Genomic DNA, 13,608 nt, shown 5'->3' with positions numbered 1-13,608 from the left:
TAATGTTTGGATAGGTCTCTAAGTTCAAAGCCAGTCTGGTGCACTACTGTTACACAGAAAACCCTAACTCAAACCCCCCACCCTCAAAAAACAAAACAAAACAGTCATTTTGGGAAACTACCAAATTTAACATGAACTCCTCAAAGTTAAGCCAATGCAATTTTTCAATTACTACCCAGAACTGAGGCCTCAGTTCTGTCCAAACACAGCATGCTGGCCATTATTGATCTTAGCCACGGCTCTCTGGGGCTTAAACCTCAATATATTGTAACCTCTGCTATCTGTGTTCCTGGAATTGTTTTTAAAATACCTGTAAGATTGTAAATTCCTATGAGGCAGGGACAGTCTTTCCCACTTTTATATGGACCTCCCTATGCAGGAGCACTTCACACTGTAAAGGATATGTGTTAAATGAATCAATGCATGAATGTATCACATTATACTGGGAGTAGGTGCCTAGCATTTCATGCATGACAGTACTCTTCACACAAGGCAGATCTACTAAGAATTTGTGAAACCGAAGAGAAATGATTCTCTTGAAACTTGATCCACATTTCTCTGTATACATTCCATACATTTCCTGTAATATTGAAAGTAATGTGGAACTTCTCTTCCCCAAAAACAAGGAAAGTGAGAACATTGACATTCCAATTTCAGTTGTTCTGTCCATTTAGTTTGAGAGCCCGTAAATAAACACATTAACCAACTCCTACCAATGTCTCTTTTTATTAAGGATAAGGACACTGGCTGGAGAGATGGCTCAGTGGTTAAGAGCATTGACTGCTCTTCCAGAGGGCCTGAGTTCAAATCCCAGCAACCACAGGGTGGCTCACAACCATCTGTAATAGGATCTGATTCCCTCTTCTGGTGTTGCTGAATACAGCTACAGTGTGTGTGTGTGTGTGTGTGTGTGTGTGTGTGTGTGTGTGTGTGTGTATAAATCTTTTTTTAAAAAAGAATGAGGACACTGTCTGTAATAGAAATTGTGAAGTGATTTTAAATTATTTTTCTCATCCTATTTACTGGCCCTTATACAACATAATGACCCTTGGTATAGATGCATTGATTCCATTCTGCCTGTAAGATTATCAATCAAGACAACAAAACACAGTTTGGACTGGAGAGACAGCTCAGCAGTTACAAGCATTTGGAGAGGACCTGCAGCTCAAACCCTCTGTAACTCCAGAGGATCTGACTCCCTCTTCTGGCTTCTACAGGTAACACATACGGAAGAGACACATGCAGAAAAAAACACTAATACACAGAAAAGCAAATAATGGAGCAGGACAGATGGCTCAGTAGAAAATGTTGGCTGCTCTTGGAGGAATCCTAAATTCAATTCCTAGCACCCACCTGATGGTTCACAATCATCTGTAACTCCAGTTCCAGGGGATCTGACACCTAAGTTTCTACAAGTACCAGGTACATATGCAGTGAATATACATACATGTAGAAAAAACACTTATAGAATAAAATTTAAAAGATAAACAAAACACATTTTTAGTTAAATGGTGACATATACCTTAATCTCAGCACTGGGGGGGGGGGGAGAGGCAGGAGGATCAGGATTCAAGAGCATATTGCTATACTATAATTAAGAGGCCAGTCTAGGCTACATGAGACCCTGCCTCAAATATAACAAACATAACCCTACACTATTCAAGAAAAGTGAGGACTCCTCACTAGACATGCTTCCTCCATACATTCCCAAAAACAATCAGGCTAAGTGAGTACTTGGCACCAAGATACTATGCTAGAGACTGACCGATATTACCTCATTCAATCCTTTTTGAGCCAGGTGCTGCCCTCATTCCTGTTCTACTCAAAGCCACTAGAAACCAAAATGCCACAAGTGTGGCCCTACTTATTTTCTCTTTGAAGCCTTTCAATGTATAATACACAGTAAATGCTTCAAATGCTCTTCATCTAGCTCCTACTCACAATGTATGATGCTATATACATAAAAGCACAAAGAAATACAAAACTGGTCTTGATTGACAGCAGTTCCCTGTGAGGAAGGGACAGTGTTTGAGGCAAGTAGAAATGTTTCTACCTAGTATCCTGGTAAATATGTGTTTTATGAACCATATGCCAGTTCAGTTGCATGTACACTGAGTTTATGAAAAATCTACAAATTTTATCATTATGTACATTTAAAAATTAAATGTTTAATACAACTAAAAATTTTATTTGGATTTTTATTTGGATATAGTGGTGTAAATATGTAAACCCAGCATTAGGAGTCTGCCACAGGAAGATTGTAGATTTAAGTTCAAGCTGACGCCTGGGCTACATAGTAAGGCTGTGTGCTACTTGGTTTTTTTTGTTTGTTATTTGTTCGTTTGTTTTTCCAGCTTGACATAGCTAGGGTCATCTTAGAAGAGGTACCTCAACAGAAACAAATGCAACCTTCAGAGAGCCTGTAGGCAAGTCTGTGGGAACATTTTCTTGGTATGACTGATTTGGGAATGGGTGGTGAGACCCCTGAGCACGTGGCCCTGGGTTGTACAAGAAGGTAACTAAGCAAGCCAATAAGCAACACTTTTTCATAGCCCCTGCCTTAATTTCACTTCATGATAAGACTGTAGGCTGTAAGCTAAAATAGCCCTTTCTTCCTCCCCAACTTGCTTTTAATTTCAACGTTTATCACAGCAATAGAAATCAAACAGAGAAAGACACACATGCTTCTTTAAAAAGTTAATGACTGACCAATGCTGTAACAGCTGAAGATGGGTAATAGAATTACCCACTCTTGGTAATCTATTCATATTTGAAAGTATGCATGCTTGAAAGTTCCATATTAGAAAAGTAAAACAAATATGCCAAGAAAAGAAATGCATCAGGTTGGTGAGAGGTCAGTCTGGGCATCATGAGATTCTTGGCACTTGCTATGAGCCTATTGGTGTTAAAATGCTATGAACATTAAGGATTTCATAGGTCTAGCATCTTATATGAAGGGCAGTTTGTATCTTTGTCTATTTAATGTAATCTTGTTGTGTAAAGGGTTTGTGGATTGAGAGTTGATCACATAAATCTGTATGAAAAGCTATTGGGCTATAGAGTTGTGTTTGTGTGGAATTTTGGGGTACGGAAATACCCCGGGACAGAGGCGGAAAACAAGCAGTAAAAAACTGCCAAGGGAAGGGAGTTGCGGGGACAAGTTGGGCCGTGTTCGCAGCTCGGACTGGGTGCCAGAGGAGCACGTGACTCCGAAATAAAACTGGGCCTGAGTGAGACCTCAGGGACAGTAAAGAGTTAAACCCGGTCTTCTTCTTCTTCTTCTTCTTTTTTTTTTTTAAGATTTACTTATTTATTTAATGTATATGAATACACTGTAGCTGTCTTTCAGATAAACCAGAAGAGGGCATCGGATTCCATTACTGGTGATTGTGAGCCATTATGTGGTTGCTGGGGATTAAACTCAGGACCTCTGCAAGAGCAGAGCCATCTCTCCAGCCCCCCCAGTCTATTTTTTAATATTTACTGCAACAAAGCCTGATACCTGAGTTCCATTCCCAGGACCTACATGATGAAAGGAGAGCTCTGACTCCCACAGACTGCAAGCCCATTCTCTCTCTCTCTCTCTCTCTCTCTCTCTCTCTCTCTCTCTCTCTCTCTCTCTCCATAATAAATAAATCAATATTTTAAAAATTAAAAAAGGGAAAGAAAAAGAAAACATCAGTTAAAAATCATTTGAAGAAACCAAACTGATTTTCAAACAGCTTGAAGCCAATTTTGGCACAAGCAGAAGCAGATTTTTACACATCCAAAACCAGAAACTACTCAAGACACTGCTGCTCAGAAATGATGAGCAGTGTGGTATCTTCCTGTCTGTCCTTCTACCAGAGTGGGCATAGGAAAGCATGTAACACTGCAACCATCAAAATAATGATCTCATGTGAGTCATATAAAAATATTAGCACCAAAAAAACGTGCTGCTTTATAAATTCATATAGTCAGTCAATTTAAACTAGCCTTGGCTATGCCATATATTTTTCTCTAGCATAAGTCAGGAGGAGTCCTAGAATAGTTTTCTCTCTTCCCACCCAGTGCTTGCTCTAGGTGAGTGAAATGAACTTGGGGCAGTTCAGGCCTCGCTAACCTCATTTCTCTGATATAAGGATTCATGTGAACATATTGGTAGCTTCATGTTAAGTGTGCAGAGCAACAAGACTATACCTTGTCTCCAGGATGAAGGCCTTTCACCTTCCCTCGGATGTTCTTTACCAGCTCTGGGTAGAAGAACTCTGGACAGCGTTTGTGATCTGGTTCAAAGAGAGTGAGTGTAATCCGAACAGCTGCTGCAGCTGGCTCACAGTCTTGATGCTGTTCTGTTCCTCCGACCTCCTCTTTCCTGGACTTCTTTAAAAACGCAGGATTCAAAGGACCTGGGAGAGAGGTGAACTGGACCCTGTGGGGCTCCGACATGGCTACCAACAAGTCTTAACAGGTGTCACTGCATGGTTTCTGTAAACATTGAAAAGGACTAGGTCAAACCAAAATAACAAAGACATTTTCAAAATAACAAAAATAGGCATTTCTTTGTCAGTTATTCAGTTTTTTTTTTAATTTCATTGTCAAAAAGAAGCCATAGATAAATAATAATTGCTTTAACTCGTTTAAGCAAATAGTTTTAAGTATAAATTTTTCCTGTTTTAGAAATTATCTCATACCACATAATTCAAGTCAAAAGCCTATATCAAAACTTAGGTTTTGTTGCATGTGACTTATAAGTCCTTTATAAACAGATCTCATGGAAGAAATCACCCAGTCAGTCTACTAAAGAGTTTTCACTTTTAACTAACCCGTGGTAAACTTACTGGGCTCTATGCTGTGAGAACAGGCTCTAACTTGGTTTTTCCTAGTAGCAATTACAAAGCCGACCTCATATTTATGGTTCCCGTCTAAAAGCTATGTTACATTAATCAAGTACTTGAGAAATTGTTTATCGAGTACTAAACTGTCTTGAAAACTCTTAGTATCTTGAATTAAAAGTTTGTCTTTAGTATCTTTTTAAAAATAAGAATTGGATTTTAGCCTATTTCAGATCAATTTTAGAATTGTTTTTGTAAGTCCTCTCCAAAAATGTGACTGTACTTTGCAAAAAACGAATCACAAATATAAATTCAGGATGATTTGTCAATTTCCACATATATGTAGATATACCAGCATATATTCAATAGCCACTCATTTTGTTATTGTCATAAAAATGTGATGCAAGACCATATAAGGGAGTTAAAAATATGCAAATGAGTTTTAAGGAAGCCTTGTTCTAGCCAAGTGGTGGTGCTACACACTTTTAATCCCAGCACTCGGAGGGTAGAGGCAGGTGTCCTGTAGTCAGGACTACATAGAGAAACCCTGTCTTGGGGGAAAAAAAGTCATTTAAATCAAACAACAAAGACATGTACTAGGATACTCTACAAAGTGCCCTAAAAGAAACTTCAAGAGCCTCAGGTCTTGCAGGAAATTCACCTGGCTGTGAAAATAAAGCTGAATTGAAAATAAAAGCTTACAGGCTCCCCACTGAAAGAGAAAGCACAATCTTACTGCAAAAAAATTGATCGTAAGTCTTAAGTCACTCAATTGGAGGAAGGATGTGGCAACCAGGTCCAAGTGTCTTTCTGTCTAGGCAAATTTTTTTAAATGTAGCTTCATTTCAGTCCATGTTTTCAGAGAACACAACTCCAATCCACAAAGCCAGTAACAATGTTCCTGTCAGCTACAAAAGTCTATATAAGCCTTCACCAACAGGGAGATAGGACAAGAAGATAAAGTAAGTCTGCCTATTAACTCTTAGAGGTCAGATTTTGGTCAAGTTTTATGATAATGTCCATGGACTAAGGCATTTAAAACATTAAAATATCTTAAAGGCCATGTTAAACTCACACATTTAATGCCAAATGCTTAAGAAAATGTAAGTTGTAAAGTCCATAAAAAAATGTAAACTGTGACCTGGAGAGATGGCTCAGTGGTTGAGAGCACTGACTGCTCTTCCAGAGGCCCTGAGTTCAAATCCCAGCAACCACATGGTGGCTCACAACCATCTTGATGCTCTCTTCCAGTGTGTCTGAAGACAGCTATAGTGTGCTTACATATAATAAATTAATAAAATTTTTAAAAAAGAATGTAAACTATACTTATACAATTAAATCTATGAGTTGTTTATGATCTTGGAAAGAGCTTTCTACAAGGTTTACAAGTTTACCTTTTTAGAACTATAAAGGAGTTAGTTGGGAGATGGTACAGCACGTAGCACTTGGGAGACAGAGGCAGGTGGAGCTCCCTGAGTTCGAGGCTAGCCTGGTTTATACGGAGTTCCAAAACAGCCAGGGATATACAGAAAAACACCCCTTACTCAGAATAAACAAACAAACAAAATATGAAACAAGCTAAGAAAGAAGTATCTGAGAATTAAGAAAAATGCAGTTTAAAACATGTCAGAGAATTTAATTAACTTGGTCTAAAAGAGTTGATTGTTTAAGAAAATTTTAACCTAGTTAACCTGGTGCTGTCTTTAAGCTTTGTTCAAGTTTAAGTAATTTTTATTTTCACATGCATTCATGTGTGTGTGTAAAAACTTACAGGAGTTGATTCTTTCATTTCATCATGTGGGTTTTAGAGATTGAACACAGGTCTTCAGGCATGGAGGCAAACACCCTTCTGAGCCATCTTACAGACCCTCACATAATTTTTTGCCATATAAATTCTTAAGTTTGTAAATAAAACACTAATGAAAATTTACAAGTCTTAAAAATCGTTAAGAATGGGTTGGGGATGTAGCTCAGCAAAGTGCTTTCCTTGCACACTGGAGACCCTGGGTTCAATCCCCATTGAAATTAAATTAAAAAGGGAATGGTGTATGTACCTGTAACATAAGCACTGTGGAGGTAGAAACAGGAGAATCATAAATTTAAAATCACTCTTAGCCATACAAGACGTTGAAGGTCAGCTGGGATTGCAATAGACTCTGTCTCCAAATAAAATACAAAAAAGAAAAAACCTCATAGAATAGGTTTTAAATACTCACAATGAGTTGAATATTAGTATGACACACAGGAAAAATTCTTTTCTTTAAAAAGGAGATTATAGGATTATGGGTCAGATGGGATTATGGGTCAGTGGTGGTGGACAGATCTTTAATCCCAGCACTCAGACAGAAGCTAGCCTGATCCACAAAGAACTCCAAGACAGCCAGAGCTATAGAGAATTTCTGTCTTGAAAGACAAAACCAAATAAAGCAATTAAAAAAAAACATTATTCGAAAGCCTGTTTCCAGGTATCACCAGGGACTGTATTATGGCTTTGTTATCATAAATACATTCCTTTAAACCATTTTACTTTTGAACTGACTACCAATAAAACAGAAAAACCTGTATGCTAATTTTTTCATTAATTTCTTTTCCTATTTATTGGCTTTTCTCTTTTTATTGTATAGTGCAAAGTTTTATTATCTACAGAAATGACAATTTTTATTTTACATTTATTTTTGTTTCCTGTTTTATTTCAATAACTAGTATTTCCAGGACATTAAACGATGTATCCTTTGTTCTATTCCTGACTTTAATGGGATTACTGCTAAATCTAGTTGTAATGATTCACAATCAAAGACAAGTCGTTACAATAGTCTTTAATTCCTCAAAAATCCTAATTTCTAAATTAAGAACACTTGTTAAATTTTATGAAATTTCAAAAATGGTCACTTTGTGTTTAAATTAACAAACACAGTGTAAATAACAGTCCTTGCAACTAATCTGTAGTTCTTCTTCCAAAGAAAAGTCGGGCTGGGGTCAATCCAAGGCAACCACCCAGTTTCTCTACCCCACCATCTCCTAGAACAATTTACAAAAAGCCTCTCTACAGGGGCATTGCTTTGGGGAAAGGAGCGTGAACCCGTCACCTTCCGAGCAAGCACGGACTTAAGAAAGTACAGCGGTAAGTTAAGTCCACCCTTGACTCGGACTCCCTGCTGTCCTTTCTGGGAGCAAAACTTTCTTGCGCGAAGTCAAGCGTTCTGCGGAAGTTAGGACAGCCGCCCTGGCCCCTCGGCAGGTACCAGTTCCCACTACGCTGTCATCTGTCTCCCAGCTGTCAAAACTTCTTGCAAAGTGTCACACTACTCACGAAGGCTAACGCGGGAGGCTGGACCAGACCGCGGCGCACACCGTTGTCCCCAGAGCCGACGCGGGCCGCAGACGTCCCCCCGCGGCGGTCCTCATGCCGGCCCGAGACCCCCGGGCTGCGGCGCGGCTCAGCGGCCCGCTCCCGAGCGCTGCAGGCGGGCGCGCGGAGGGCCCGCGCCACGGCCCATGGCCGGGTCCCCAGCCCGCGGGAAAGGAAGCCTCTCGGCAAACTGCCGCTTTCTCTCGTCAGCCAGCGGGGGGAGCCGAGATGTGCCAAGTCCACGTCCAAGAAAACAAGTCGGGCGACGCCGAGAACGCTTGGCGGGGACGCCGCTCCGGAAGCCGACGGTCGAGCTGGGCGCTCCTCAGCAGTCTGGAGTTCCCGCCCCGAGCGCGGGCTCGCGGGCAACCAGGGCCTCTTCGGCCCCCCGGCTTGGACCGAGACTGACTTCCAGGCCGCGCTAGGGTCAGTCAGGGCAGCACCCGGACTCCAACACCCATCCGCACGGCTCCGCAGGCTCGGGAACGGCCCGGGGCCCGCGCCTGCCTAACGGCCGTAACGGAACCAACAAGAAAGACTGGAGATGAGCCTAGCGTCCCGGAAGCGAGCGGGCAGCACAGCCGGCTCCCTTTCGCGCTAGTCCGGTCGCGCCGCCTCCGCCGCCGCTGCTTTGGACCGCGGATGCTTCGTTGTCACGAGCCGGAGGGGAGGGGGGAGGCGGCAGGAGCTTGGAGTCTCTGGGCTTCGACGCGCTGAGAGCGCGGCGCTCGTGTCACGTGCCTCCAATCAGCCCAATGAAGGACCGCGGCGCGGTGACGTCAGCGCATCCGCTTGGCGGATGACAGCAGGCACCGGTCACGTGGTCAGGCCAACTCCAATGGGCGGTGCCGCGGCGACCTGAAGTTCCCGGCTGCCCGTGCGGCGGCGGTGGTTGGGTGGTAAGATGGCGGCTGTGAGTCTGCGGCTCGGCGACTTGGTGTGGTGAGTTCTGGCGACCAGCGCTGAACGAAAGACGGCGCGAAGCTGCTTTTCCTGGTCGCGGGGTTGGCAGCTAGCCCAGGAGTTGTTTTATTATGCGCTCCGGACCGGCGGAGAGTGGGGAAGAGGAGGTGCCGCCGCGGTGAACGACGCTTGAGCGGAAGAGGCTGTCCGGTCCCCGGGAGACCGAGGCCGAGAGGGGCCGCGGCGGTTTCTTCTCTGAACCCCGAGGCCATCCCAGGGGAGGGTTACGGATTTAGAACCCGGGCTCCGGTTGCCATTGCAGAGAACTCTGGCATGGCGTGGAGTCCCAGGGTCTTTTTGTAGCTGCTCTCAAAGCAGGAGAGGATTACCTTGCGAGAAATAGAGTCGTCCATACCCGCGTTCGGTTGGGACAGACGTGGGCTCGAGGCTTAGTTCCAGGTGGCGAAATCCGACAGCCCGGCGCTGCGCTATGAAGAAACCGAGGGAAGGGGGACTTCTCCTTTGCAAATGATGGCTAGGCGGTGACCAGTGCCTCTCGTTCTGTTCCTTGTGTCCCCGACAACAGCCAGAGCCAGTGACCATTGTCTCTTTGGAACTACGTAGTTTCCCAACCTAGAGGAAGGTTTCCATGATCATTTGTCAAAGGAAAGCCGATCTTGGGGTGAATTAAACCAGTCTTGGGGAAAGTCTGTGTTTACAGAGAAGTTTCCAACACTGTCACTGGGAGGTACCAGGGGAAGAGTGCACAGATCTCAGGCACACACACATATATACAGTTCTTTATTAATGAGCCCTGCTGTGGAAGGCCCATTAAGAACTCTGGTCTGCCTGCTTTTGTTATGGCCCTTGCGAGTGCCAGCCTAGAGTTAGCATAAATTGCTTGTTGAGTGGTCTGGAGGAGATGGACTGGCTTTTCCAGGGCACGTTCTGACTGTTTGTATTATTTTCTCTAGGGGGAAACTGGGCCGATATCCTCCCTGGCCGGGAAAGGTGAGTGCATTGCTAGTATAAAAGACAGCTGAAGTTAAGGGAGTGGGATAATGTATTGAGTTTCCTTCATTCTCTAATACTGACTTAAAACGGGCTTATTCAGATAAAGCTTAGTGTTTTGCCCCTAGTTATTAGTCGGTTTTGAAAGTTGTATCATAAACCAGAGTATTTAATATGGGGTGATAACTTCATTCAGTTGGATTGTGAACTTCATTGCTTTTTATTTTGAAAATCAATTGTAATCAAAATGTAGCATGCTAAAATCTAAGGAGAAAGAAACAGATTCTCCAGGAAGAGGGAAGTCTAAATGTAGGTTAGTGAAAAGCTAAAGTATTTTTGTCCCAACTAAGTTTAAATCTTCTTCCCCTGTTACCATATGTGGTGCTCCAGTGCATCTCTGCAGAAGATGGCGTTCCAGATTTTTCAAGAGGTGGTCCATCACAGCTTCCAAATGTTCTGTTTTTTAGTCTTGCTAGGAATCCAGGAAATGTCTGAAGACTCTTTGCAGTGTGGTGTTTCCTGTGCCTCGGTGGTCCTTTGTTTTCACTATTTCCTGTCTTAACTCTTGCTACCCATGCCAAATGTATTTCAAAGAATAATTTCTATTTCTTCATTGACTACATCGCATAGAGGGAGAAGTGATGTTACGGTTAGTTTTAACTCTTTCTGTACCATGAGAATTGCAATAAAAACTGTATATTGAACAGTATACTTCTTGTTGGCTATGGAGAAATTACAGAATATTTGCACATTTCTTCATATCACAATAGCAAAGTCCCATATATGTTTGTTTTTGGACATTGTTCCTTCGCAGATCTTTTTGGCTTTCTAGCCTCGTTAGAGCAATGGCTAGTTAGTTACTTTCCCAATAAACTGCTGTGTTCTTCTCACAACTTTTCTTTCTCTCCTTCAGATTGTTAATCCACCCAAGGACTTAAAGAAACCACGTGGAAAGAAATGCTTCTTTGTGAAGTTTTTTGGGACAGAAGATCAGTGAGTACTAGTCCCTTGGAGTTCCATGTTGTTTTTGGGTGTTCCCCAGAGTCTAAGCTGCTTTATGGGTATTCTAAGGCTCCTTAGTTTAGGCTTACTGCAGTGTGTGAAAAATGGTACCTCATTCTAGCTTTATGCTTAATAAAAGGTGATATTCTTACCTAGCAAAGATTATTCTGAGGTCAGTGATAATTTCCTTCAGGTAAGAACCAGAGTTCATAACTTTCTACATATCGTAGGCACACTGTTTTTATCTATCTCTCCCCCTCCTACTCCCTCTCATCAATTTTTAAAAATGTTCTATGACTTTGGGGATAGAACTCAGAGCCTGGCCCATTGTAGACAAGCCAGTGACCCCTGAGCTACATGCCCACCTGATTTTGATTTAATAACCATGTAGTGTAGTCTGAGGTACATTGAAAGCTAAGGTGTTGGGCTGGAGAGATGTCTCAGTGGTTAAGAGCACTGACTGCTCTTCCAAAGGGCCTCAGTTCAAATTTGAGCAACCACATGGTCACTCACAACCACCTGTAATGAGATCTTATGCCCTCTTCTGGTGTCTGAAGACAGCTATAGTAGACTCATATAAATAAATAGAAATTTAAAAAAAAAAAAAAAAAAGAAGTGAAGAAAGCTAAGGTGTTACTTGATAAAAAGTACTTGTTTTATCCTGTTCTCATTTTTGAAACAAAGTAACTTACTGTGTCATTGCAGTTTTACAGCTTTATTTCCCAGTATGTGCTGAACTGGAAGAATCTAGGACCATTACTTGGATAGTTTGACTTTACAAAAAGCAGTCTAAAAAGTTATACTGAAGAAAGACTGTGTATTGAATTGAATTTACAGTGATTTGTTTAGCTTTCTCCTTAATACAAGATGACTTCCTGATTCTGGTTAGGTAACTTGGTTTCTTTAAACAGTTTTTTTCTGTACTTACTACTGTTTAAAGAAAAATGTTACTTTAAGTTTAAAAAAAGTGATTTTTTTTTTCTTCTAAAAAGTCCCTTTCAAATTATTTCACACATTCAGGAGTTTATGCATCAGAGTACTCTTCCGGATTTCAGTTTACATAGTATGTAGACCTTCACAATGCAGATACACACTGCCCCCATTTTGTTTTCATAAGCCAGCTTACCATCTTTGTGGCGGCAGTATTTCGAGAAAGACCACCTTGGGTTGTGAGAGCAGAGCCTGTGAAGAGGGAATGTTCAATGTTATGGATTGAGACTGGACTATATCTCAGTGGCAGAGCATTTGTCTAGCATGTGTAAAGCATTGGGTTCAATCCTCATTACCCCACTACCCCCAACTCACCCGTTGTTGCTATAGACTACTTAAAGAAGACTGGCCTGATAAGAAAAACAGGTGTTGGTTATATTGCATATGTGTCAGCATTCCTCAGTGCTAGATGCTGAAGGGATTCCTAGGACAATGAATATTGTAGTCCTCAACTTCTGGAATCTCAGTAAGGGAACAAGATTTGATAGTTGAGCTGAGATGGTGTGCAAAAGAGGGTGAGGTCAATGGGGAAGAACAGGTCTAGGAAAGCTGATGAAAGACAAGATGGAAATCCAGTTCCAAAGCATGAACAGAGTTTGAATGGTTGAAAACAAAAATGGTAATGTGGATCCTGTTAGGCTTGATGACATGGGTTAAAAAAGGGACTCCTTGCCTGGCATAGTAGGTAGTAATGGGCAATATAATTGACTGTACTATACTCTAAGGGTGGCTAAATGAAGAATTAAGACATGTCTGAAAGAACCATGGGAACTCATTTGTGGTCTGAAAGCCATTATTTGATTTTTTTTTTAATGCTAAAATGATAGAAGGATAAAGTAGTTTCTCTCTGTACACTAAATGCTAGAAATAAGACACAGGAAATTTGAATTGCATAAACTCAGCATCTAGTGATACAGGGCATGTGCTGAACACATGCATAATTATTTGCTGTTGGTAGTAATAGTGTGATTTCTGGAAAACAAGCTCTCTTGAGTACACAGCAAGTGGCTACAAGGCAGCTTGAAGCTATAAATGGCTTTAAGTGTCTTAACCCCTTTGATGGAGTTCCACATAAAAACATTTTTAAAGGGCTCATGGTGAAGCTTAGTGGTATAGTGAATGTTGAGCATTCATCAGGCCCTGGGTTCAGTGTCCCGTACTTCCCAGATGAGACCCACTGTGGGACTCGGTTCGTTGGTTGGTTGGTGTTGCTTCAGGTGGGCAGTGAGCAGATGATCAGAGCTTGCAGCACTGCTGCTGTGGAGGACTGCTTCTTGGGTGTTCAGTGTCAAGGCTGGTTCATTTAGGGTCAGCATGCAGTCTTTAGAGATAAGATCTCCACATTAGCTAGTGGTAGCAGAATACTTGGGGAAATAGCTTTGGATGTGTTGTTGTCTGCCTGACATGTATCAGATAACTGGTTCTACCTGCTCTCTGAGCTAACCAAGCCAGTTCACTCTCCTAAGCTGCCATCTTCTTGTAGGAATGCTTTGTGAGGAAAAGCAGCATTACTTCTAACACGAAAGGATACGTTTTTCT

The 13,608-nt window shown here is 42.0% G+C and overlaps 2 protein-coding genes across 4 annotated transcripts in view; one reads left to right on the top strand and one right to left on the bottom strand.

Annotated features, from left to right (window-relative positions):
- UBN1 (ubinuclein 1) overlaps positions 1-8,856 on the bottom strand; it is a 35,539-nt gene extending 26,683 nt beyond the window's left edge. For both annotated transcript variants that reach the window (XM_080942407.1, XM_080942408.1), the window contains exons 1-2: positions 8,125-8,856; positions 4,180-4,467 (exon numbers count right to left, since the gene is read on the bottom strand). In XM_080942407.1, coding sequence (XP_080798533.1) covers positions 4,180-4,428 — 249 coding nt within the window. In that variant the 5' untranslated portion in view covers positions 4,429-4,467; positions 8,125-8,856. The remainder of the gene's footprint in view (positions 1-4,179; positions 4,468-8,124) is intronic.
- Positions 8,857-9,029: 173 nt separating this feature from the next.
- GLYR1 (glyoxylate reductase 1 homolog) overlaps positions 9,030-13,608 on the top strand; it is a 31,922-nt gene continuing 27,343 nt past the window's right edge. Inside the window, exons 1-3 of one of the 2 annotated variants that reach the window (XM_080942427.1) lie at positions 9,030-9,105; positions 10,041-10,077; positions 10,991-11,070. In XM_080942427.1, the coding sequence (XP_080798553.1) occupies positions 9,068-9,105; positions 10,041-10,077; positions 10,991-11,070 (155 nt within the window). In that variant the 5' untranslated portion in view covers positions 9,030-9,067. The remainder of the gene's footprint in view (positions 9,106-10,040; positions 10,078-10,990; positions 11,071-13,608) is intronic. The other variant, XM_080942428.1, reaches the window with a different exon arrangement.

This window comes from Micromys minutus, assembly GCF_963924665.1.
Source record: "Micromys minutus genome assembly, chromosome: 31".
Lineage (NCBI taxonomy): Eukaryota > Metazoa > Chordata > Mammalia > Rodentia > Muridae > Micromys > Micromys minutus.
Note: the sequence above shows the minus strand (reverse complement) of the source record. Positions and strands in the feature narration are given on the sequence as shown.